Raw genomic sequence first — 24,082 nt, forward strand, 5'->3', positions numbered from 1 at the left:
TGCTTAGAAAATCAAATTGGTTTTTTTCCCAAGCAATAGAAAGATGCTTAACTTGGCACCTCTTATATGTAGAAAATGTTTAAGAAAAAAGTGGTTTATTTTTTATAAGCACCTCCCTAAGCACTCCCCATTGTATACGGCCTAATGGGCTTTTCTGTCTGCTTCGTATTCTTTAAAAAAAATTCAAGACACCTCCAAAATGAGTCGGGTTCATCAAAAGATAAAAGAGCTCTGTGTGCCGGAACACCAAAATACAAAGAAACATCATACAAAAACGGGACTTAGAGATGATGACAAAGGTGTCTTAGGAGCTACCAAAACGACATATGAGTTCGATGAGTGCAGCCGTAGACATACCAATTCATTGTTTTTACTCTGTTACTCATATTGTTGAGAAAAAGCAATCACCATTAGTTTTTTTCATGTGATGCGAAAGACCAACTTGCAAATTTCACCCTGAGAATATCATAACCCGATTCCCTACTATTTCCCCTTTTTAAGTAATACTAATTCGTCACAAGCTGCATCTAAAAAAAAAATCATCACAAGATGGGGACATATGTATATTTCTTCTAGCTGGAAAGGAAATAAGAAAGTTCTATTTTGAAATGCTTCCCGAGGCGTTCGATTGATGATACGAGGCTGAAGATGGCATCAGAAATCACGCCGGTCTTCTTACCTTCCATATTTCTCCTTGACGAAGGTGTTGAGTATTGTTTATATGTTTGCTGTAAGGTAAAATGTGCCATGCAGTTATGAACATAAATAAATTCTGAAATGTCATGTTCATAAATAGTGAGAGTGTGATGTATACCAAAATGGTGTAGGGGAACAACTATAGCTGAACCAGTTCACAATATTGCTGAATGGGATCACAATATTGCCAACAAGAAGGCCCTCCTCCATTGAGCTTGCTCAGTGGGCATCGAGCCCAAGTTAGGCGCAACATTGTGGAGAATAGGTCCAGGTCACTCGATTCGGCTTTGGTAATACTCCTGCGAGCTAGACTTGTGGTCCGTGAGCCTGAATTGGCGAAGACTGATGCGTCCAGCGTTGGGGTAAGAGGCTAGAGAACTAAGTTTTTTTTTATAATTTCGTTAAGGAAGTTTAGACATGCTGCGAGTGTGTATGGTTTTTGTTGTATGCACATGAGTGGCATGTAGCAACTGTGGCATCTGCTGAGAAAGGTTGAGTTTTATATTGGTAATATGCTTTCGCATTGTTATCGGCATGTTTTTGTATGTTCATGCATTTTGATTTTCATGTTGCATGTGTTGTGATGTGCTTTTGAATGTGCAACTGCACGAAGGATTTTTGACAAGATCATGAAAAGAATGTGGCAACCATGATGCATTTTTTTGTGCAAATGGTAATTGGTTGTCGCAATCAGAGATCCTAAGAATGTGTGATAGGTTGTGCTGATTTCCTTATACGTTTGCATAGGATCATGCATCAAACAATATGTATATACATATAAGAGAGGGTCATGGTTTTATACTCTACCTGAAAAAGACCCACTGCATAGTAGGTTTCATTAGTTTGAAGAGGAGGAACATGTTTGCCTGATCCATCAATTAGATAAAAATATATAGCAAATATTTGGTCTACTTGTAGCAATGCACGTGTATTTAGCTAGTAGATTAGAAGGCCGGGAGAGAACCGATCAAGTGAAACTATCGCCATGCATAAGATATTTTCCCCTTAGTTAACATACAACGAACTCCTTGAAAAATGCATCTCATTTTTCTACGGTGCAATCAATATGTGCTAAACATTAATGCATTTGAAATTCTTATATGACTATAACGTTTTTGTTTTAAAAATCCACCAAATGGACTCCAAAGGTTTGTCAAAGTGCACTGAGCATTGTTTTATGTGAGATTTATACATCTATACTACTAGTACAAATGCCCGTGCGTTGCCACGGGTCTCAAATTTCATTTCTCAATGCACATATATAATTCAAAACTCACTGTAAAAATTTAAAGCAAATCAAGGATATCATAATGTACTACATCATGATGATACCGAATGCAATAACAAGACAACATTGTTGTGCATCTGCATGGTTTCAAGTTCTAGGTCTTCTTGTTACTCTTCCACGGTAAGTTTCACATTTGTGTTCTAGGCCGTCATAACGCCAACTCAACAACCTCTCCTTTTGGATGCATTATTGTCTCACAAAACATGCATGGGTGCTTCAAACACAGATACAACTAAAGAAATAATTCTTTTCTGATTATTCTAAACAACACTTTGATATTCATAATTATCCGGAAACAAACTCTAGATCGTAGCCTTCTGTATCAAACATACAAAAGGGGTTTAGCAAATCTTCAATAATGGCTGAGATAAAAATAACTCTATCGATAAACCTATGGTGCGGATGCTAATTATTTTAGGCAGCAATTCCTCCTTGACCGGTTCCAGAAGAGGATGACCATGGAAACCAAGAAAAAAAAAGTGTGAATGGAGAAAATGGTCTTTCACCTTAACTCTACCGGTTAGAATTAACAATGGAACGCTCTTTTCATGCAGGTTATTATTTTTTATGTTCAACAGTAATTTATCATTTGATATGTTTTTAACAAAGATTAGCATCTGGTAATATGTTTCATCATGTAGCCAAGTGCAAATCAATTATTTATGTAGTTCATTATTTCACGAGTACTTGCCTGTCTTACTTTACCATTAATCTAGACATGCACAAAAAACTTGTTTGTGCCTTCTCCACGTATACACTTTTTTTTCAAGCATGGACTCTGAGGTGGGTGATGATACAGCAATGCACTCTGAAGTTAATGTAGCCTTCCATCATTTTTTTAATTCTTTTATTTCCTTGCATCCCTTAGGATCATGTGAACTTTATTTTATCCACCAAGTTATCTACACAATTTGTCTTGCATTTTATTTATACAACGTCTCACATATATTAGTTTTGTGTAGTTTAGCACTCGGTCAATTCTCATATATACACGAAAATGAAAATTCTAAATACTTTAACTTTTGATTCTATTTCAGGGTCCCATTCTTCAGTATATTCCTCATGATGGCAACATATGGGGTTTGTGGCAACAACATGAGCGATGTTGCCTTTATGGCTGCAGGTGAGTACAGATTGTTCCAGAACCAAGCACGACTGACAAGGTGACCTTGCTAGATGTCAAAGTCGTCGACAACAGTGATAAGGCTACTCATAGTGGGAGTAACTAAGAGCATCTCGGCCGGCGCGCCCTAAATAGGCGCCGGCAGGGGCGCCGTCACCTCCGTTTGGGGGACACCAGCACAACATCCTCTGTGAAGATTGACCGGGCCATACGGCCACATGCGGGGTCTCCGGCGGTGGAGAGTTGTCGCGCCATACGACCGTGGAGGTAGGGACGGTAGACGCGGACACGCGTTGGTGTTGCCCGCGCTGACACTGGAGGTGTCGTCATAGCTTGGATTCGATCAGTGCAAGGCTGGTACAAATAAATTTTGGACCACAGACAAGTTTAACAAAACAATTTACTCTAAACTTTTATACCAATGCATAACTTATTTTATTATACTGCAGTGTTAATAGCTTCCTCATTACACGGTTAACATAGTTAATCAAATATGAAATATTACGAATATTATTTATCATTTTTTAAATTATTACAAATACTTGTGCTAAACAAATGTATTTTACAAACAATGTTATTTCTACTCTACATTGACAAAATTGTATGGACCTTACTTTTTTTTCATCTACATTAATGTTTAAATATATTTATTAATAGTTTTTTAGGTATATCTATTGGATATGTCTCCTAAAAAATATCTCAATTGGGAGATTTCTAGTGAAAGGAAAGGTGGGAATACCGTGTGGCCAGGTGCCCATCTCCAGCCTCGTACCATCAATCGAACGGCTCAGAAAGCACAAAGTGACGTGGCTCTCCCCTGTCCGACACGGTATCTACTAGCACACAGACATGTGGCCCCGCAGCCCACCGAAATCTCCGGGTCCACGCAATAAACGTCGCAAGCCCCGCAACCCTCGAGACCATCGTTCGTCGGTCTCCCCTCCCGGAACGAAGACGAAGGTTCGTGAATCCCCTTCTCTCTTCGGCTTCCTTTTCTTATAGCTTTCCCCCGAGCCAAAATCCGATCCTAAATTCCATCGCAGAGGGCGGCAAGGTGATCGAGCGCAGTCATGGCTTACGTCGAGAGAGGTAATCCCCTCTTCCGATTCTCTAGATTTCTTGCAAGATCTGTTCATGATCCCTATCAGCCGTGGGAATTTTGATCTTTGAGTTCGTGCTCGTTAGTTCCCTCGCCTGCCCGATTCGTCAAATAGTTTAATCTAGATTATTCCCCATGATTTCAGTAATAGTTTTGGAATGTACTCGCGTTTTTTTTTCGGACGCCGACGAGTAGAGCAGTCTGGTATAGGTTGCACCGTTCTAGACAAGCGTCAGCAGCTAAACTGGAGACCTCAGCAGGCTGTGTTACATATTATCTTTGGTCAGTATGTATTTTCTTGCCTGCTGCAACGTTCTGAATGAGTGAGTTATAATCTTGTTGATTCCTTCTCACATATCGTGTCTGTTCTGAGACGAAAACCTTGCCGTAAAATTCAAAGATTGCACAAGGTTTTATGCTGAACAAGGGCTCTTACCAAACGAACAGTCCCACTGCAAATGTTGTTCTATGGAAGTTTTTTAAACAAGTTAAGGCGATTCATGAAGGGTTCCTCTCCTGTTCTAAACTTCTAATTAGTCTGTTATACTATACTATAAGCTCCCCTAAAGCAGGCATACCTGTAAAGAAAAGGCAAGGGACAATGGACATGTGTCATCAAGTCTTACATCCGTTGGTCATCAGTCTCCATTGGGATCGTGAGGCAGCACCACTAGTAGCCTTCCTATGTTCAATGTCACTTCGTCCTAAACCTGTCCTAGGATTTTCTCACGAGGGTCATATCACCGGCATGATTGTGTAGATAGTTAGCACACTGGGGGTGAGGCACTTGCAATTAGCTCATGCGCCTGCACATCCAAATCATCGCCAATTAGCTCATGCGACCGCAAATCCAAATCCTGTTTATGATGGTTGCCCAGGGAGAATTTTTTTAGGACGTGGACACGTTTGGCTTGATTGAGTCGCTGGGTTCGGCCACGTTTGGCTTGATTGAGTCGCTGGGTTCGGAAAAATCTGTCGACACGGCAATGGCACGAAGGCCACAACTATGATCTACGACACGTCTAGCTTGCCTACATCCTGACTTCGTACTGATTGTTTGTCCCATTTTGATTGAACCTTATAAAGTCTGTCTGTATCTGACTAGATACAGACCCCATAGAATGGTGCTTTATGAGCCAATGCATTGAGAGTGGCCTAATGTTGGTGATGCTATAACTTCATCAAGATTAGCATCATGAGCAAATTTTAGAGTTAAATGAGATTATTGTTCATTTTTCTCCAGGGTAAGATGATTATTAATTTGGTGCAACTTCAGATCTAAGCACATCTTGGTGATCCCAAGCTCATGTCTAGATTTCTCAATCATATTTTTATTTTCTCAAATATACTTGATTCCTTAGATTGCTTCTCAAAATTTATGAGGTAGGTCAATTCGCTGGTCCATGGAGACATGTCTTGTTACAGAAAAGCTGGAGGTGACATTTTGAGGACACTTGATCCCTTCTGATCGTTTCCCATGCCTCTTCCATAGTTTGGCACATCAATGTGTTGGATTTCGTTGTCAGAAATGAGTCCTATACTCCTATGGCTGCTGAAACATCAAATGGTTCTGATAGTTTAACCTTCTTATGATTGCCTAAATATATGAAGTTATTGGTAAAGGTTTTCCTTTCTTAATTGCATCAAGATCCTATGCTATGCTCCTGAGAGAATTCAAGGTTTACAGTTTACCCTGACTTCCATGATGGACATGCACAAAGTTACACCATTCACCCTTTTGTAGAAAGAACTTCATGGTTGTTGAACTTTCGTGGTTTCATTTCTGACATTTGTCTTTTTTCTATGAATATTATGTATGTAGGCTTTCGTCCAAGTAGATTGACCATCAATCTCATTTATTTCTTCCAGGTGTTGTGAAAAACAAGCGGACAATATGGCGACTAAGCATAATCCCTGACTTCTTTAAGGCTGTCGTGAACTTCATAAGAATGTTCATTCTCACTATGTTCTCTGTAAGTAACCAGAATTAAACTGCTCACATTATCTTGTTATTGCCACATTTGCCTTTTGTTCCATTAGTTAAAACGCAGTATAATTCTCACACCTTATATTTTAGGTCGAGAAGACAGACAGCTACAAGAAAGGATATGGTGGTGGTAAGAAGTGGGATGGTGGACCTGGTGGGGGAGGTCCTGGTGGCGGTCCATATGGGGGCGGTGGCGGCGGTGGAGGTGGCCCTCGTGGTCCTCGCACACTGTCTGACCTCCGCTCCAACGATCAGAGTAAGTCCTAACTTGAATTTCCAGAATGTCTAACCCAGTTCAGCATGGTGGATTTGAGATTTCTGAACCAACTTCATTAATTTCAGGTTCCCTCCCTGCTTGTGGGTCCTGCTGTGGATGACCATTTTAACACAAGGACAATTTAACGGCAGAAAATCTTTCCTTGCATATTTCAACAGCAGAGCAAAATCAACTTGATGTTGTGAAGAGTATTAGTATGTCCAGTATATATATTCTGTAGCTTGTTTCTGATGTTATTTGCATTCTGTATTCATCATCGCTTGCCTTGGCTTGCGGTACTGAACAGTACTGAATGGAGTTAAATCTTATACTCACACAGTTACACTGCTTGGCTGTTGGGCAATGTGAATTTATTACGCTGTTCTGTCTGCTTTGTAACCTTGTTGAGATTGAATTTTACTTCACTGTTCTTACTTGAGACTGGACGTACTATCGTTTCTGGATAATTTTTTACCATTTTGCGTGAAAAAATTGTACCTCGAGAATACCACTATCGTTGCTGGATAACTTCGGATAATTTCCTTTTGTGAATGCTGGTCAATTTCTTTGTTAAAGTACTACTCCCTCCGATCTATAACAAGTGTTCAGGGATTTAGTACAAAAGTTTGTATACCTTCGAGCTTCGATACTTATTTTGGATCAGAGGGAATAATACTATTGTATCACAAGAAGAGGGCATATGCATACTTCTGGCTGGAAATGAGACGGTGTTAGGCAAAAGTTGGACGCCATTCTTTACCTCGGAGCAAAACAATGCCTTGAATAAGGTTATTGTCAAGCATAAATAATTAAAGTTAGACCTTGGTTTTCACCCTCTAGGTTTAGATCCTAAATTCCTCCCGTGCTGTTGTCTCCACTTGCCAATTTTGCTGCTTCAAATCATAAATCACCAAGCTAGAATTTTTACACCTCTAGAACTCAAACTTTCACTGCCAGTCTAGTCTTCAGTTCTGAACATCCATGCCATTCTACGTGTCTGACTTCATCATGAATCTAAGGCATGTCGCATGATGGCAATAGACCACAAAACTTCACAACATCCCTCTGAAACCAAACAAGTAGAAATAAACATGGTTGCGCCCGACTGAAAGACCATCCACACCAGCAAACTTCAAGCATGTCGTCCATTTGGGAATTTGTTGGTGGAGTCTTTCGAAACTCAGTAGTCCACCCAAGATTAATGATGATAGGTGACATGCAATTCTTCATCACGAAGAGATAGGAATCCAAGAACCACCACCTTTATTCAAAGCCAACGTCAGCAAGTCCTCACGCCACCGGCCGACAGCAGAGAAGAAGACGAACGCAGAAAGCTAAACAGTGAACAGCCAGCCGTGCGGCTGGCAGACACCACGCAACACCATAGGCAACAACACTAGACCTAGATCGGGCCCAGATCAGCCCGCCCGGCCACCTAGCCACCATCAAAGGGTGCCACGTCGCATGTAGTCTCACTTAGTTCATGTGAAGATTTTTTTGTAAATTATGTATTTTTTTAAAACTATGCCATTTTATCCTACAGTTTCCATGTTATGATGTTATACTTTATCCTTGCTTTGTAAAATTTGGCACTATAATTATGATTTGGTTCAGCGGAATACCTTTGCTTTCCTGTTTGATCCAACCAACCATGGCGCCTCAGTCCTACTGTTATTTCATTTTCAAAGATATCTCATATGTTAGCCGATAGTGCTAGCCGTATATCATCTAATCTTAGAACATACATAGTGGGGAGTCGGGGATTCACCATGGAGACATCACACAACTCATGACATAGATTTAGACACAAATACTCTTAAGATGATTTAGCAAAACTGTTCTAACCACCTATCACGACCTCACATAGATCACACGAATGAATCAACAGAGTAAAATTTTCAGCTTTTGAAAAACACGGTGCACGTCATACTTTTATCTTTGAACCCTGAAATGCTTCTAAATTCTGTCTTCACCTCGAATATTCCGTCAGGAGAGTAGATTAGGGACAATGTATAGGGCTATTAAACAAAATTAACCTCAAATTCTAATGAAACACGATAAGTACACAACTACACAACTGACTAGTGGGCTCCACCGTTCATGACCCCACATGTTAGCTTCACATCAACTCTCAAGTAAGCCAAATCACAGTATTTGCCAGAACTACAGTAGAGAGCCCCCATTCCGTCTTGTCTCTCCTCCCTTTCCTTCGAGGCGACCTGCTTTCCCCTCTCGCGCACCTTCCTCGCCATGGCCTTCTTCTCCCACCACCATCTCCAGCAGCCCCACCCCGCGGCGGCGCCGCCGCCGCCGCAGCAGCATCCGGCGCCTCTTCCCTTCAGGTGCTCCATCTCAATTCCGTGTCCTGCCCTTTCTCCATTTTCCCCCGTATGGTAGTAAGAATCGCGCTAAAATCCCCTTTCTTAACGCCGTATTATTTCTGGCAGGAACGCGCTGCCAGTGCCGGTCGACGGACAGATCCCGGCGCCCTACGCCTTCTTCAACCCGCCGCCCGCCTTCCCGGATCAGGCCGGGCAGCCACAGCGTAAGAGCTTCCCTCCGCGAATCTCCTCTCAATTCTGCTGCGATAGACGCTGAATTTTTCTAGGTATCTTGCTCTGTTCCGCGTAGTGGTGGACCCGGTGGGGCTGACGGCCGCGGCGGGCATGGGGTGGAGGCAGCCCAGGGAGCAGGAGCTGCTGGGAGAGAACTCGCAGATGTCGTCCATCGATTTCCTCCAGACGGGCTCGGCGGTCTCGACCGGCCTGGCGCTCTCTCTGGAGGACCGCCGCCACGGAGGCGGCGGCAGCGGGGCTGGGAACTCCTCTGGCGATTCACCGCTGCTCCTGCTGCCGATGCTTGATGATGATCTCTCACGTGAGGTCCAGCGGCTCGATGCTGATATGGACCGATTCATCAGGGCCCAGGTCACGTGCTCTAGAACCTTTTTCCCTTTTGAGATTTTCTACTACCTCAGCAGTAGCTGCATTTGACCGTTTGGGTGCTTACATGATGAGGTCTTCACGATCTGTTGATAAAGGTTTGTTGGGTGGCATATAGTTTGTGCAGGCGAAGGGTGCAAAACTGCACATAGATAGTCTCTGATCACTTCACTTTCTCTAGTGTTAGATGTTTCTTCTTTTGTCATCAAGTCATGCGGTGGCTCTTGATGACTGCTAGGTGATAGCTCTCAGAGCGAATGAGCATACTGTGTCGCTTACATAAAACTTTGTCAATCATAAACTACAAAGATGAAGATTACATATGAAAAAATTGGGTATATATATCATTGGTACCGCCCATATCTTGTGATTCAATTAAGTACCACTAAAGTCTCAAACTCCTCTTCCTTCTGCTACTTCACTCGGTTCCATTACGCCCCCATTAACAGCAACGTACTTGACCACATGAGCCCCACCTGAACACTGGAATTCCTAATGAGATCTGTGGCACCCAACTATGGTGAGTGTGCGATATCTGTCCACGCATTTGGGTTGATCTCCAGGGCCTAGCAGACCCCAATACCCCAGTGAATCAGAAGTGTTCATCTTAATATATAATTGGACCAGACCGAGCAGATGGTGCAGACCAGTCTATAGGTGACCAGAGGAGGCAACAGAAGTCGTGCATCCAGGGCTCCACCTCAGAGGCGGCATCTGCTGCTGGTAGATCTTCGTAGGTGCTGCTGAGCTACTTGGTTGAAGCTTAGAAGCTCTTTTGACATTTCTTCTCTTGAAAAACTAAAAAAACAATTCCTGTTTCTCCCTTGCATATTTTTCTTGACATTCCTCGCTTCTCAATGTTAGAATGATCTTTCTGACAATGCCGACCTTTGTGGTTGTCACTTATTTCCTTCTGCCAGTAGGTCTAGGTGAATGCATTCACCGGCCATCGAAACATTTGATAAAGTAGGACTATAGACTACATGAATCCTGGGTGATTAAGCATGCAAATCCACTTATTTTCTGTTGCATTCTTATACCCACTTTTGCCATTTCAATGTCTTGGCCAGAGAGGAATGGTCAAAATGTTCTGTAGTCAGATTTGGTCTTGCAGATTTCGCCATTGCCTCTTATTAACCGCTTATTTTTAAGATCTATGCAAGTTTTATACTACTAACTTTTATTTGGTGGATACTGAAGCAATCCCCTCATTTTTATGCTCCCAATCTAGCACCCACTTTTCTTCATTGCCCGTGGACCAGATCAAACCAGATGTCTAGTAAATGTGTGGCCTTCTGATAGACAATAGACGTGGTCCAGGGATGAAGTGCTTGGATGTTGGCATGTAAATCCACGGGCCCAAAATTCACTGAATGGCAGCCCCACACCGCCGCCATAAGGAATGAGTCTATGCATGTGTAAACAGTTACTTGGGTTTCACATCCTCTTCCTCGCTTGCCCAAAAGGATCACCTGATAGTTACTGTGTTTGGATCCCCAAGGATCATATATACTAGTGCAATCCATAATAACTTTTCAGTGTGGGGCTAACCACCGCCAGTACGCACGTGTGAACTGAGCTGCTTGTAGTATTACAATTTACAAGTAATTTGACCAGACATAGTATGGTCTGCATGTTACTTTACTGTACACTCTGCTTGATCAAAGATTAAAACTGCATCACATGTCCATTTTGATGAAATTGCTGTTGGACCGATGTCTTTACTAGTCGTGTTGGCTCCCCTACTCTACTTTTTAATAGATGGGCAAATTTGAGTTATTTATTCTTGATTAGCTTCCTTTAACATTGGGCAATTATCCATTTACTAAACAAACTGTACATCATTTTCACCAGTATTCAGTTTTTTTTAGCTCACATAGAAAACAATGCAATTAAGTTAATTTGTGCAGTTATTTGCTGCTAATATGAACTTGGAGCTTGCTTATATTTTGCTACGACATGATATTTTTCATAATCAAAGTGGAAGAAAAGAGAGAAATAGTGTATGGGCCATACTGTATGCAAACAAACAAGAAGCTTTAGTTGCATGTGCTCAGTTGAGTTGAGATACCAACTTTCTATGGACAGTGACACGATCGATGACACAACAAAGTTGGTCATACCCTGTAAGTTAATTAAATAATACTTGTGTACGTTCATTCATCGCCTTGCAATAAGAAACCTACCCAACTCTTCAAAAAGGAAACAAGAGCCAATGAAGGAGTTAGTGGAACGTCAAAAGAAAAGATACACTTGACAAAGCAAGTATCACCACCGTTTAACAAGTATATTCAATCATGTTAACCAGAATTAAGTCCAATTAGGTTTGGGTCGAACCTCATGTATGATATTATCAGAACTTGTATTGTTAAAACGAAATTTTTGTATTCAACACTTGAAGATATTTTAGTTCTCTAACAAAAATATTTAACTGGCAGAATGAGCGCCTGAGGCAGTCTATATTGGAGAAAGTTCAGGCAAAGCAATTTGAAGCGCTGGCCTCTGTTGAAGACAAGATCCTCCGAAAAATACGGGATAAAGAGTCAGAAGTACAGAACATTAACAAAAGGAACTCTGAACTGGAGGACCAGATTAGACAAATGGCAGGTGAAGTTGGTGCGTGGCAGCAAAGGGCCAAGTACAATGAGAGCATGATCAGCGCACTCAAGTACAACCTGGAGCAGGTATGTGCCCATCAAAGCAAGGACTTCAAAGAAGGCTGCGGAGACAGTGAGGTAGATGATACTGCATCCTGTTGCAATGGTGGTGCCATCAATTTGCAACTGATGCCGAAGGAGAGTAACCACTCCAAGGATTCCACGGCATGCAGGGTCTGTAAATCAAGCGAAGCATGCATGCTGTTGCTGCCTTGCCGACATCTTTGCCTATGCAAAGAGTGCGAGAGCAAGCTGAGCTTCTGCCCCTTGTGCCAGTCCTCCAAGATACTTGGTATGGAGATATATATGTAATGTAGAATATAATTTGTGTACCACTTGAAGTATCTTTCGAGATACTGTTGTACTTAAGCCTCACTGTATTGTCAAACTGTAGCACCTATTGATCACTCTGAGATCTGACTTGATCTGAAAGACTACCATTTATGGTCGATTTACTGCAGCAAATTTCTATCTAGAAGTGCATTGTTTGGACTTAGGAGACTTGCTTAGTACTTATTTGTTGCCTTGGGCATAAGTTGTATTCCTCCGTCTGGAGCGAGTACCAAAAATTATGTGATGTCGCATGCTTCATTTTTACCTACCAAGTTTATGGGGACCGTCTTGTATAGCTGATTATGCTTATGATTACTTCTATGGGCTTGTTGCTACAAATCCAACAAAGAACAAAATAGAGCAATGCTACCAGCGTGGTGGAACTTTTCTTTTTCACAGTATTTTCGAGAGTGACTGGTGTGAAACTCGAACGCTATCATAATGATATATAGTTACAGACTTTTACCAAGTTGCATTTTCTTATAATTGCTTCTACATTCATGTACAATTTATCTATTCCAAAAGAAGGACAGCTGTTCTCCGGCTTTCTCTTTGAGTTATAACTTATCCAAGAGCTGTTACAACTCTTAAACTGCTCTCTAGAATAGTTGGTGAATGTTCTCATCAACATTCTAAACAGAACAGGTTTTGTTGTATTATTAGTTCTTCTGTTGTTGCAATGAGTACATTAATGCAGTTAGATATTGTCTTGATGTAGACCCTTTCTTCAATGGAAGTTGTGCCAGAATTGTAGCTTCTTTTAAATCTGCCCATTCTTTTAGGTAGAGCGAGCATGAAGGTGGTGCAACACATACTGATAGTTCAGCTGGATATTGCTTAGACCCGATCACCCGAACCCTTCCTCTATGGAGTAGCTTTTTCCTAATTTTTCTTATTCTTTCAGGTAGTGCGAGCATGAAGGTGCAACATGGAAGCAACCATAGTTTTTTTTTTGAAACATGGAAGCAACCATAGTTGGTTATTTGCTAAATCATAGTTCTGCACTTACGATTGGTTGCCGTACACGCCTAGCAAGCGTTGGGTCCATGCTTTACAACTAATAGACAATCTGGGTGTATCTTGGGGGCGGATTACGGCAATTATGATTGGTTGGTTAGCCAAAAGCCACAAACGCTTCTCTTTCAAGGCCAGCAAATCAATTGATCAGCTGGCACATGTTGGTACGATTATCTGATGGCTTCATAACAAGCACTAGGAAATGATAACCATACATTGGCCATGGTTTGATTTTAGGGCTCTTTGGTTCAAAGGAATTTTAAGATGGACTTTGGAGCATTCCAGTCCATGGTAGTTTTTCTGATATAGCTTGCTTGCTTTGTAGGATTGGAGACCATATGAATTTTTCATATAATCTATTTTACGTCCAATTCAATGGGAAGATTCCCGTTAGCTCTAACCCCATACTAAATTTTTCTTGGTTCGGAAGGGCGCTAGAACTTAATTCCAAGTTTCGCCTCTGCCTAGTGCCCGTCGTGCCTAAGTGCAAGCCTAGGCACACTTAACCCCCCATATAACACGATTAAACTCTAGGCCTAGGCGCGCCTAAAGCACACACTTAGGGCATGGCTTTTTTTTCAACCATGCTTAACCCTTAGAGAAATTCTCGTGTTTTTCCACCGGCGCAACAAACAACTTGTATTTTTGACCCATGTAGGGTTTAATGTGACATGTCATTCCAATCATATGTTTGTTGCGATTTTCTAAATTTTGTGAACCAAAAATGGCCTACTATCTCACGTTTTTACCTCTTCCACTATGTGTCCTAACCAAAGAAATTACGTCTTTTCTTGAGGATCCATATAAACAGAGAATTTAGCCGCATAATCAAATACCACTCAAAATTTTCTCGGTTCCAAATATATACTATGCACTTAGATTCTGGACGAGGTATAGATTTGCCACTTTCGCTAGTTGACCCTCAAGTGACTTTTGAAAAGAAAATATGGCCCAGTTCTTTTGACGGCTTAAAAAATAAGCTACCCACTCCAGTGACGGAGGTAGGAATCAAGAAATTTTGCTGTCGAGGGGTGCCGGTCAAGGAATCTATTAAAAAAAGAAATTCTTTCAAATTCAGAAATTAGTAAAGAATTTCTCCATTTTGAGGGGAGTCTAGGCCTTGCTTGTCCCCTGCCTCCGGTAGTGACCCTCTCCTCAGCTTCTTCCATAAGTTTATTATAGTCGGGGCTTTCAAACTAGTTATCAGATAACTAATTTGGAAGTCCCTTTAGGGAAACGATGTTTTGGCACATGGAAGCACACGCTCCCTTTATTTTGAAATGTATCATAGACATATTTTAAAAGGTCAGAAAATTGGAAACAAAAAATTCACATGTATATCTTCATGTGCTAGGCGCTCACAAGGGCATTTAATGAAAAATCGACTTGGTGTGTGGCGTGTGTAAAATAATAAAATTAGGTGCTAAAAATAAGGATTTCCGGAAGATAAATTTTCTCTTTTTTTTTTTATATAGATTACATTTTTTTCACGAAACTTGACGAACGTAGATATATTATGAAGATGTACATGTAGAATATTTTATCAAAAAAATTCAACATTTTATTTTGGTACATAATTTTGACATGAAGATGGCCAAAACAAATTGAGTCGTGCTCCCTCCATCCTAAAATGTAGGGAGGAGGTCTTTGATTTTTTGCTGGTCAATTATGTTGGTGGTGGTGGTGTTTCATTGACTCGTGCACATTGGGCCCGCCTATACCGGTGATCTTGGTCGGGAGGCCTTCCTGCAAAACAAAAAAGCAACGGCGGATGTCCGGTTGAAACCCTATTGAACGGTTTGCCGGAGTGCCGGACCACCGGCTCACAGCAACTACAAGAGCTCAACCACAAGACGCTCCTGCTGTACTGTACAGTAGTAGCGGCGGTACCACCAGCAGCAGCAGGCAGTCCAGAGTCCACTAGTGCAACTGCGAAGCGCAACGGTGCGAGACAGCGAGCGTGACGGCTGCCTCAACCCGGGCGGGCGGGCGGGCCCAACGTGCAACATGTGGCTCCAAATTGAGCAGTGCCGGCCGGACGGACGGGGCAGAGTGAACCCAGCGACGCGACGCGGGCGGAGCGCCCTATCCACGTGAACCAAACCCAGCCCCAGCCACGCCAGCCTGCCGCCACCTCCTCCTTCCCCTTCCCCTTTCCTTCCCTCGTCTCCTCCCTTTCTTCGCCCAGCGCCACACCACGCCACGCCCCAAATTCGCCGTCAATCGCCGCCTCCCCTTCCCCCATCCCGCCTCTCCGCGCCGCGGCTTCCCGGCGATGGCGCTGTCCGCGTCGGCGTCGGCGTCGGCGGGGAGGGGCGCGCGGGCCGAGAAGGTGCGAAGGATCTTCGACCGCTTCGACGCCAACGCAGACGGCGGCCTCGACCGCCAAGAGATGGCCAGCCTCGTCGTCGCCGTCAACCCGCGCGTCAAGTTCAGCGACGACCAGATCTCCGCCATCCTCGACGAGGTATTCCGCACCTACGCCCACTTCATCCTACCCGACAACAAGGGCCTCTCCCTCGCCGGCCTGCTCCGCACCTACGACGACGGCGCCGGCGACGTCGACCGCGACTTCCTCGCACTCTCCCTCCCCGCCCTCGACTCCTCCTCCCCCTCCGACATCGCCCTCGGCGACGACCCCGACGACGCCTCCTCCCCACACACCGCCACCGCCGCCTCCCTCCTCGACGACCACCTCAGGCCACTCGGCATCGCCGGCACGCCCCCCTCCTCCAGCTCCCGCGCCGCCGCCGCCGCCGCGCCAGCCTGGGCGACCTCCCCCAACCACGGCATCGCCTTCGACTCCTCCTGGTCTCTCCTAGACGACCTCGAGATCCTCGTCAAGCGCCTGCGCTCCAAGCAGCTACGCAAGACCCCCACCAACCTCTCCACCGACAACCTCGACTCCTTCTCCGAAACCGGCTGGTCTAGGGAGATCTCCGGCTCGGCCGACTCCTCCCTCCCACCCCCGCAGTGGGACGAGACGAGCCGCGACTACCTGACCTTCGTCAAGGAGCTCGCAGTCCTCCGAACCCGCGCCGACGCGTCCCGGTCCCGCGAGGAGGCCTTCGACAACCACATGGTCATCGGGCGGGCGCTCGCCGAGCACCGCCTCGCCCGCGACGCGCTCGCCAGCTTCCGCCGCGGCTGCGAGCTGCAGCCGACCGACGTGCGCCCGCACTTCCGCGCGGGGAACTGCCTCTACGCGCTCGGCCGCCACGCCGAGGCCAAGGAGGAGTTCCTGCTCGCGCTCGAGGCCGCCGAGGCCGGCAACGGCAGCTCCCTCTCCGCCGACGTGCTCCCGCAGATCCACGTCAACCTCGGCATCGCCATGGAGGCCGAGGGGATGGTGCTCGGCGCCTGCGAGCACTACCGGGAGGCCGCCATCCTGTGCCCGTCGCATGCCCGCGCGCTCAAGCTGCTTGGGAGCGCGCTCTTTGGTGTTGGGGAGTACCGCGCGGCCGAGAAGGCGCTCGAGGAGGCCATCTTCCTCAAGCCGGACTACGCCGATGCGCACTGTGATCTGGGGTCGGCATTGCACGCGGTGGGGGATGATGACCGTGCGGTGCAGGAGTTCCAGAAGGCGATTGATCTTAAACCTGGGCATGTTGACGCCTTGTACAATCTTGGCGGGTTGAACATGGATGCAGGCCGCTTCGTGCGGGCTGCGGAGATGTATACCCGTGTGCTGAGCATCCGGCCGAACCATTGGCGTGCGCAGCTGAACAAGGCGGTCGCGTTGCTTGGGCAGGGGGAGTCCGAGGAGGCCAAGAAGGCGCTCAAGGAGGCGTTTAAGATGACGCAGAGGGTCGAGGTGTACGACGCCATCTCGCATCTCAAGACGCTGCAGAAAAAGAAGCCAAAGGCAACCAAAGGGAAAAATGATGCCGCCCAGGGAGAGGAAGCCTTTGTTATCGTGGAACCATCCAAGTTCAAGAGGGTTGGAACCAAGACCACGTTGCGGCAGGACTTGGCCAGTGCCCTTGATATAAGGGCCTTTGAGAGGACGACAAAGCTTGGCCACTGTGATGCCGAGCTTCTGAGGAAAGAGATGAATGAGACCGATGTCCCCGTATCCTATTCGGGCACCGGCATCCCAGAGAAGTCTATCAGGAAAGCAGCTCTTGAGGTTATCCTGCGGAGGCTGCTATCTTTCCTCAAGCCAGATACCTTCCAGGGGGCTGTCAAGGCTATGAACGAAAGAATTCTCTCCGTGCTTGATGCATCTGGCTCTGGTCGTGTTGATCTTGGGATGTTCTTTGCTATCATCGCTCCAATCTGTTCTGGTCCTGTGGATCGGCGCAAGCGTGTCGTCTTCGATGCTCTCCTTTGGCGTCCTGCCAGCGAAGGCGGCAGGGGCCAGATTCGAAGAAGTGATGCCCTAAGTTACATTAAACTTCTTCGTGCCGTTTACGTACCTATCCATGGGGCCAGTGACATGCTTGAAATGCATGGGGAGTCCGATCCTACCATGGTATCGTACACGGAGTTCCTTGAAATGTTCAATGATCCTGATTGGGGATTTGGAATCCTCACTATATTGGTGAAGCTTGAAGATAGTGATCATGTTCGCCATGGAAGCCATACCTGCTCCATATGCCGGTATCCTATCATCGGCTCGCGGTTCAAGGAGACAAAGCACTCGTTTAGCTTGTGTAACCGATGCTACAGCGAAGGGAAGGTTCCATCAGCCTTCAAGCTGGACGAGTACAGGTTCAAAGAATACGGTAACGAATCTGAGGCTCTTATCGACAAGTGTATGTGCTTTAATCTACATTCTAAGAATTTGGAAGCTGATGCTTGATCATTGGAGTATTGCCTGACCTCTCGAGCATGAATCTGTGTATCCCCGTAGTAGTTGTGAAAATGCCTAGTTAGCTCTCCTGGCCCTCTTGTAAACTAAGGAGCTGTATTTTGGAGTTGTGTAAGCATGTTCCAATCCTAAACAGTTGGCTACTGTTTGAGTGTATGGGAGTAAGAGCATGTAAAACTCCAAATACACTCCTGTTATCATCTCAGTTCCAACGCAACCAAGGCTTGGAAGTATTTCTGTTCTGTATGTGTTCTAACTTAATCTAGTTTTAGTGGTTTTTGACCGGTCTGAAAAAAAGCTTCTGTCCTAACTCCTAATCTACCTGTGGTTCATATGTTGAACAAACGCTGGTCAGATAAAGGACTAAAGAGTTGTGGATTATCTTGCCTAGGCAGGTTGTTCCAGGGTGCAAATGTGTACAGCTCATGCTCAATGTTCTGGCCTTGGAAGTTATTTGCTCTGACTGCTTCCACTAAAGCGTGGTTGCTTCTTCTAATTGTATGTTGAGTAATGGATGTGTACTTCATTCAATGTTTCCTCCAGCTTGTTTCTGTATCCAAGCTGCTGAACTGTGGTTGTTGCTGGAGTGCTGAATAGCTTCACATGTATCTGCTTTCTTTCGTGGTACCACTTTTTTTTTTGCCATGTGGTACCAGTGTACCACCTCTTTTCAGAACGTGCAGGGTTCTTCGTCTCTATATTTTCTTCTCATCGAATTGTACCTGGTGTCTAACTGTGCACTCGGACAATAATAAGGAGCGTTCGGCTATCAGTAGGATACAATGCATAATATTTCGTGGGATTATGCAGGATGCAGCTTGCAACCCTAATATTACCATGAATCTTACTTATTGGGAGATATAATAGATTTTAGTTTATCTTTGTTAATAGGGGTCAACGTGGCTGCTCATTTATGTGCGGCAACAATATCTATGATTGAGCACGACATCAGACTCCCTTTGTTAGTTCCCTAAAGCATGATTAGTGGAAAGCTTCTGATTGGAAAAAGAAAACTGCTTCCCTAATTTTTTTTACACGGAACATTCGTATTTCATTAAGACACATGCTGATCACCGGTCACCAAACGGCGTTATATAAGAGCATCTCTATTTGTGTCCCCCAAAAATCGCCAGGCCGCGCACCACAAAGCCCCCTTCGCGGCTCAATACGATGTCTGCCACCCAAGCTCATCCTCTCCAAAGAGGACGATCCGGGCACATTTTTTCGGTCCTAGCCGCGCACCACAAAGCCCCTTCCATCTGGCGCGGCTCAAATGCTCAATACGATGTCTGGCGCCCCAAGCTCTTCCCCGCTCCAAAGGGGACGATTCGGGCGTGCCGGACAGAGCGAGAAGCGAGGCGGGGAGTGGCGGGCCTGACGCGTCATTGACACACGAACGACGCCTAACCGTCACCTACCTCGCGATGGAATTATTATTGGCGCGCAGCGACGATGCAGTTGCAGGCCTGGCTGGGTCTTGGGCCGGGCCGAGAAAAGCCCGGCAAGCAAAAATCAGGCCCAAGCCCGGCCCGACCAAATACCCATGAAACCCGTCGGGCCACGGGCCGGGCCGTAGTGTTAAATGTGTTTTTCGGGCTACCCAAGCCCGGCCCGGTCCGACCATCGGGCCAACATTATTGGGCCTAGGCCCGAGTTTTTTGGCCCGGGCTTCGGGCCGGGCCTCGGGCCGGGTTGCCCATGGCCAGGCATGGTTGCAGGGAAGGGGAACGGACGAAGTGGCAACCGCGTCGATCGACGCTCAAACCGCTGGAATGGAGTGTGAACTCCGCGGAAGAGCAACCGCAACCCTCTATGATATATGCGCTGCTATTCATCCCCGCTCAATAAGACCCCTACCTCTGCGCATTTGGATCTCCAACCGGCCAACACCCTTCATCTCTACGAGCAACCTCTCCTCTCTGACCATGAGCAAGCTCTCTTTGCCATCAGACTCTGATAGCGAGGGGAAGCCGCCGGGATGACACCATTGGTGGGAAAGAACTGCCATGCCTAGCAACTCTAGTACCCCGCCGACGGACAACTAGGAGGAGGAGGAGGGGGAGGCCGTCGCCGACGATGGCCATGAGGAGGAGGAGGAAGAGGATGGAGATGCCAGGTGGATACGGCTGGAGGCGGAGGAGGTGGTTGAGGAGGCGGCGGCGGCAAAGGAGGCAAGTGCAGGGCGAAGGCGCAGCTGGCGAGCATCGACGACGACGAAGACACAAAGGACTACTCGTCGGAGGGGGATACGAGCTCATCGGATGCGTTGAACGCTACTACCTCTTCGGAAGAGGTGACACGCAGGAAGCGCCTCCACGGGGATGATGATGCGAGACCATCAAAGAAGTAGTTTAAAATTTAGCTGGAGCATATTGTTTCACAGTTTTTATGTTTAATTTGTTTCAACATGTTGCACTACTTTCAAAATCTCGATTCTACATACAAAGTCCTTCTCTCTATTGAAATGAAAACGAAAAAACAAAAAAAAAACAAAAATAGTTATTTTAATGTTTGGAGGGCGCGTTTGGGGGCCGCGGCTGGGTAGCGAGAGATGCTCTAATTAGGGTAGCTGATTGTCCAGAGTTTGTGATCTCCGTGAGCTACCTACACCAAAGCTACTAATTCATGAGCCAACTTGGTACAAACCCTCGGCCATACATCAAATAAGACGTGATAAAACACATATGTAGGCAAGACTTTATGTCACTAGTAAGAACACCATCCAGGCCTAGATCATACTCATTCGACACTAAGGCACTCTTCAGATGCAGTTCGTCAGCTATGTCCACAGCCTTTGAGAGAGCCATAGCTTCAGCTTGGAAAGCATCCAACGCATATGCAAACGGGCCAGCAGCAGTAAAACACATGTCAGGTTCACTATCATGGGAAATAGCACCCCACCCGCCACTATGTAACACTCTTTTGAAGGATGCATCAGTATTAATCTTCACAATGTTTTCGGGTGGTGTCCTCCATCGACACACCTGGGTGCACACTTGCTCCTTTCCTTTGCAAACAAACGTTTGCACTCATCTGCATGTCTCCTAACCGCAAAATAAATTTGGTCAATGGTTTGGTAACGCTCACCGTGATTTTCCCTGTTTCGCTCAGACCGCCAGCTCCAAAGCAAGGCGACAAACTGAAGTTTCTCCATCTTCAGTACCAGCAGGATCTGCTCTAGCATTTCCACGGCTGAACAACAAGGCAATAGTTTCAGTCTCACATCTTCCAGTAGAAAAGCTCTCCATCTTTGCTTCGCAAATTTTCAAGATAGGAAAAGATGTCCTCAGTCTTCAAAATACTTTTTACGAACCGCACATCTGGCGTCCAGCTCTACACCTCCTCGTGCAATATTCATATACATTAGATGACTGTTATCAGCAAGTCTCCACAAAAAAATGGTGAACTTTTGGTTGACATTGTACCTTCCAGATTTTTCTGAAAACTTCATGCTTCAAAGGCCTACTTTCTCAACCTTGTCTCTCCAGTCTCACAGCCAAACGTTGCTCGAAATCAACATGCACTTTGTAGGCAGATTTAACTGAAAATAGGCATCTGTTGTCAAAGAGCCAGGCAACAAAATCTTCAGTACTTGGTCTGAGAGGGATGCTCGGTATAATCGGAATATCCACAGCTTGAAAATGCTGCATGATCAGTTGCTGGTTCCATGAGCCTGTAGCCTCATCACTTAGCTCCGACACCATCGCAAGCTCACAGTTTCCTTTGTGTGTAAATGGTTGACGTGTAGGTAAACGAATGTGACATTGCCATATACGGAGCATAACCGTACGTCTAGTCGATTTACAGCTGTTGGGACCAACTTTGTTCTAAATAGTATTCCACGACCGGCAAGTCCTTCGTATCCGAGTCTGTTTCCTAAAGGAAAATCCGCATCTGACTGCTGGATGTTGCTGATTATCCGAGTCTGACTGGATGTTGCTAATATCCGAGTCGGGAAGCTACCACGCTAGCTGGCCTACTATAAAGGTACAGGCACGTACCTGCCTTGTTCATCGTCAAACACCAGCCGTGAAAGCATACAGCAATCAAGCCCCAGAATCGATCATATCTCCTCGCGTAGCTCAAGCTGAGGTTAATTCAATCCAGTTGTTCCAGGCCGGCCGAACGAGATGAACATACGCGCACTTATACCTCGGGGCATGGCATCTCGCAAGGTCATCCTGGCAGTGCTTTTCCTGCTGTTATTGTTCATCTTCCCGGCAATTGCCTTTGCATTTACAGGCGGCATGCATACAGAGTCCGTGCACCGCAGACTGGGAGAGAGGAGCGTCAAGGCCGATACCCTAAGCCACAGACCTGTCCAGCGACATCGCAAACTTGGTCAAGAGACCAAGCCTCCTCAGGACGCCGAGTTCAACGTGGTTAGCTACGGAGCCGTTGGCGATGGCAAAACTGATGACACCCCGGCGTTTCAGAAAGCTTGGGCCGCGGCTTGCTCATCGTCTACGCCAGCAACCATGCTGGTTCCGAAGGAGAAGAACTTTCTCGTCAAGCAGACCACCTTCTCGGGGCAGTGCAAGTCAAGCGTCAGATTCAAGCTCGACGGAACGTTGGTAGCTCCTGGACGATCAAGTTGGCCGAAGGCGAACATGAACAAGTGGATCATGTTTAGCAACGTTGATAAGCTAACCGTGTCAGGCGAAGGGACCATGGACGGGAAAGGCAAAGTATGGTGGAAGAACTCATGCCGAGTCGACAAGAACCTCAAGTGCACAAAGGCCCCCACGGCGTTGTTGCTTAGCAAGTGCAATCACTTGAAGGTAGAAAATATCAGGCTCTTAAACAGCCAGCAAATGCATATGTCCGTCAAAGATTGCAAGGACGTAGTTCTGAAGCATATCACGATCGTTGCGCCCGGAGATAGCCCTAATACCGATGGCATCCATATTGCCCGCACGAAGGATATACAAGTCATGGATTGCAACATTAAAACCGGAGACGATTGCATATCCATCGAGACCGGAACTGAGAACTTGTATGCCTCAAAGATAACATGCGGCCCGGGTCATGGAATCAGCGTCGGAAGCTTAGGTGACAAAAATTCTGAAGCTCGTGTTTCCAACATAACTATCAACAAAGCACACCTCATTGGCACGACGAATGGTGCCCGCATAAAGTCGTGGCAAGGAGGAAAGGGATATGCCAAGAACATCACATTTGAGGATATCATCATGGAAAAGGTCAAGAATCCAATAATCATTGACCAAAACTATTGCGATATGATGCCTAAGGCATGCAAGAAACAAACTTCGGCGGTGGAGCTAAGTAATATTCAGTTCAAGAATATAAGAGGCACGAGTGGAACAAAAGAGGCTATCAAGCTAGACTGTAGTGACACCATCCCATGCCATGACCTTGTGCTGCAAGATGTGAAGCTTACGTTCAGCGGGCATGGCAAAGGTGCTACAAGTACATGCAAGAACGCGAAGTTAAAGAAATCGGACAATGTTATTCCAAAGACATGCTGAGACAACAAGACAGGGCTGATGTAGAGTTTGCTTTTTTGTACTCAATTATACGATTTTCCTTCATTTAGGTATTTGTTTGTCGCTTCGATTTTTCATATTTGTAAAGGTAGCCTCTTGTGTGGTCAGAAGACAGGATCTGAGATTTATGTTACTACTTCTATGTATAGCATACATGACCCGTGTGAGTTTCTTTTATTACAAAATTATTATTTACATGCTTCATTTAGCTGAGACCATAACCATCTATCGACTGCACGGTTTAAATTGGTTGGATTTCTATGCGTGTGGTCCATACTGTCATGTTTCTTCATCTATCTATAGTGCTGAGAGGACTAGTCTCATGCTCAAAACGATAGGTAGAGTAGTGCTTCAATTGAAAGCA

General features: G+C 45.5%; 4 protein-coding genes across 4 annotated transcripts; all 4 read left to right on the forward strand.

The window, feature by feature from the left end:
* The first annotated feature begins 3,964 nt into the window (after positions 1-3,964).
* On the forward strand, positions 3,965-6,784 carry LOC127296122 (uncharacterized). Its single transcript, XM_051326150.2, has 5 exons — positions 3,965-4,067; positions 4,151-4,196; positions 6,076-6,179; positions 6,284-6,449; positions 6,536-6,784. The coding sequence occupies exons 2-5, from the start codon at positions 4,178-4,180 to the stop codon at positions 6,568-6,570; spliced, it is 324 nt and encodes a 107-aa protein (XP_051182110.1). The 5' UTR covers positions 3,965-4,067; positions 4,151-4,177; the 3' UTR covers positions 6,571-6,784.
* A 1,825-nt stretch (positions 6,785-8,609) lies between these two features.
* On the forward strand, positions 8,610-12,544 carry LOC127296123 (probable BOI-related E3 ubiquitin-protein ligase 3). Its single transcript, XM_051326151.2, has 4 exons — positions 8,610-8,791; positions 8,897-8,994; positions 9,081-9,376; positions 11,830-12,544. Exons 1-4 carry the CDS (start codon positions 8,700-8,702, stop codon positions 12,358-12,360), a joined length of 1,017 nt encoding a protein of 338 aa, XP_051182111.1. The 5' UTR covers positions 8,610-8,699; the 3' UTR covers positions 12,361-12,544.
* A 2,958-nt stretch (positions 12,545-15,502) lies between these two features.
* Positions 15,503-18,453, forward strand: LOC127296124 (uncharacterized TPR repeat-containing protein At1g05150-like). Its single transcript, XM_051326152.2, has one exon. It carries the CDS (start codon positions 15,674-15,676, stop codon positions 18,200-18,202), a length of 2,529 nt encoding a protein of 842 aa, XP_051182112.1. The 5' UTR covers positions 15,503-15,673; the 3' UTR covers positions 18,203-18,453.
* Positions 18,454-21,152: 2,699 nt separating this feature from the next.
* On the forward strand, positions 21,153-23,876 carry LOC127349033 (polygalacturonase QRT2-like). Its single transcript, XM_051374849.2, has one exon. The coding sequence runs from the start codon at positions 22,342-22,344 to the stop codon at positions 23,698-23,700; it is 1,359 nt and encodes a 452-aa protein (XP_051230809.1). The 5' UTR covers positions 21,153-22,341; the 3' UTR covers positions 23,701-23,876.
* The last annotated feature ends 206 nt before the right edge of the window (positions 23,877-24,082 follow it).

Source organism: Lolium perenne, chromosome 4 (assembly GCF_019359855.2).
Source record: "Lolium perenne isolate Kyuss_39 chromosome 4, Kyuss_2.0, whole genome shotgun sequence".
Classification (NCBI taxonomy): Eukaryota; Viridiplantae; Streptophyta; class Magnoliopsida; order Poales; family Poaceae; genus Lolium; species Lolium perenne.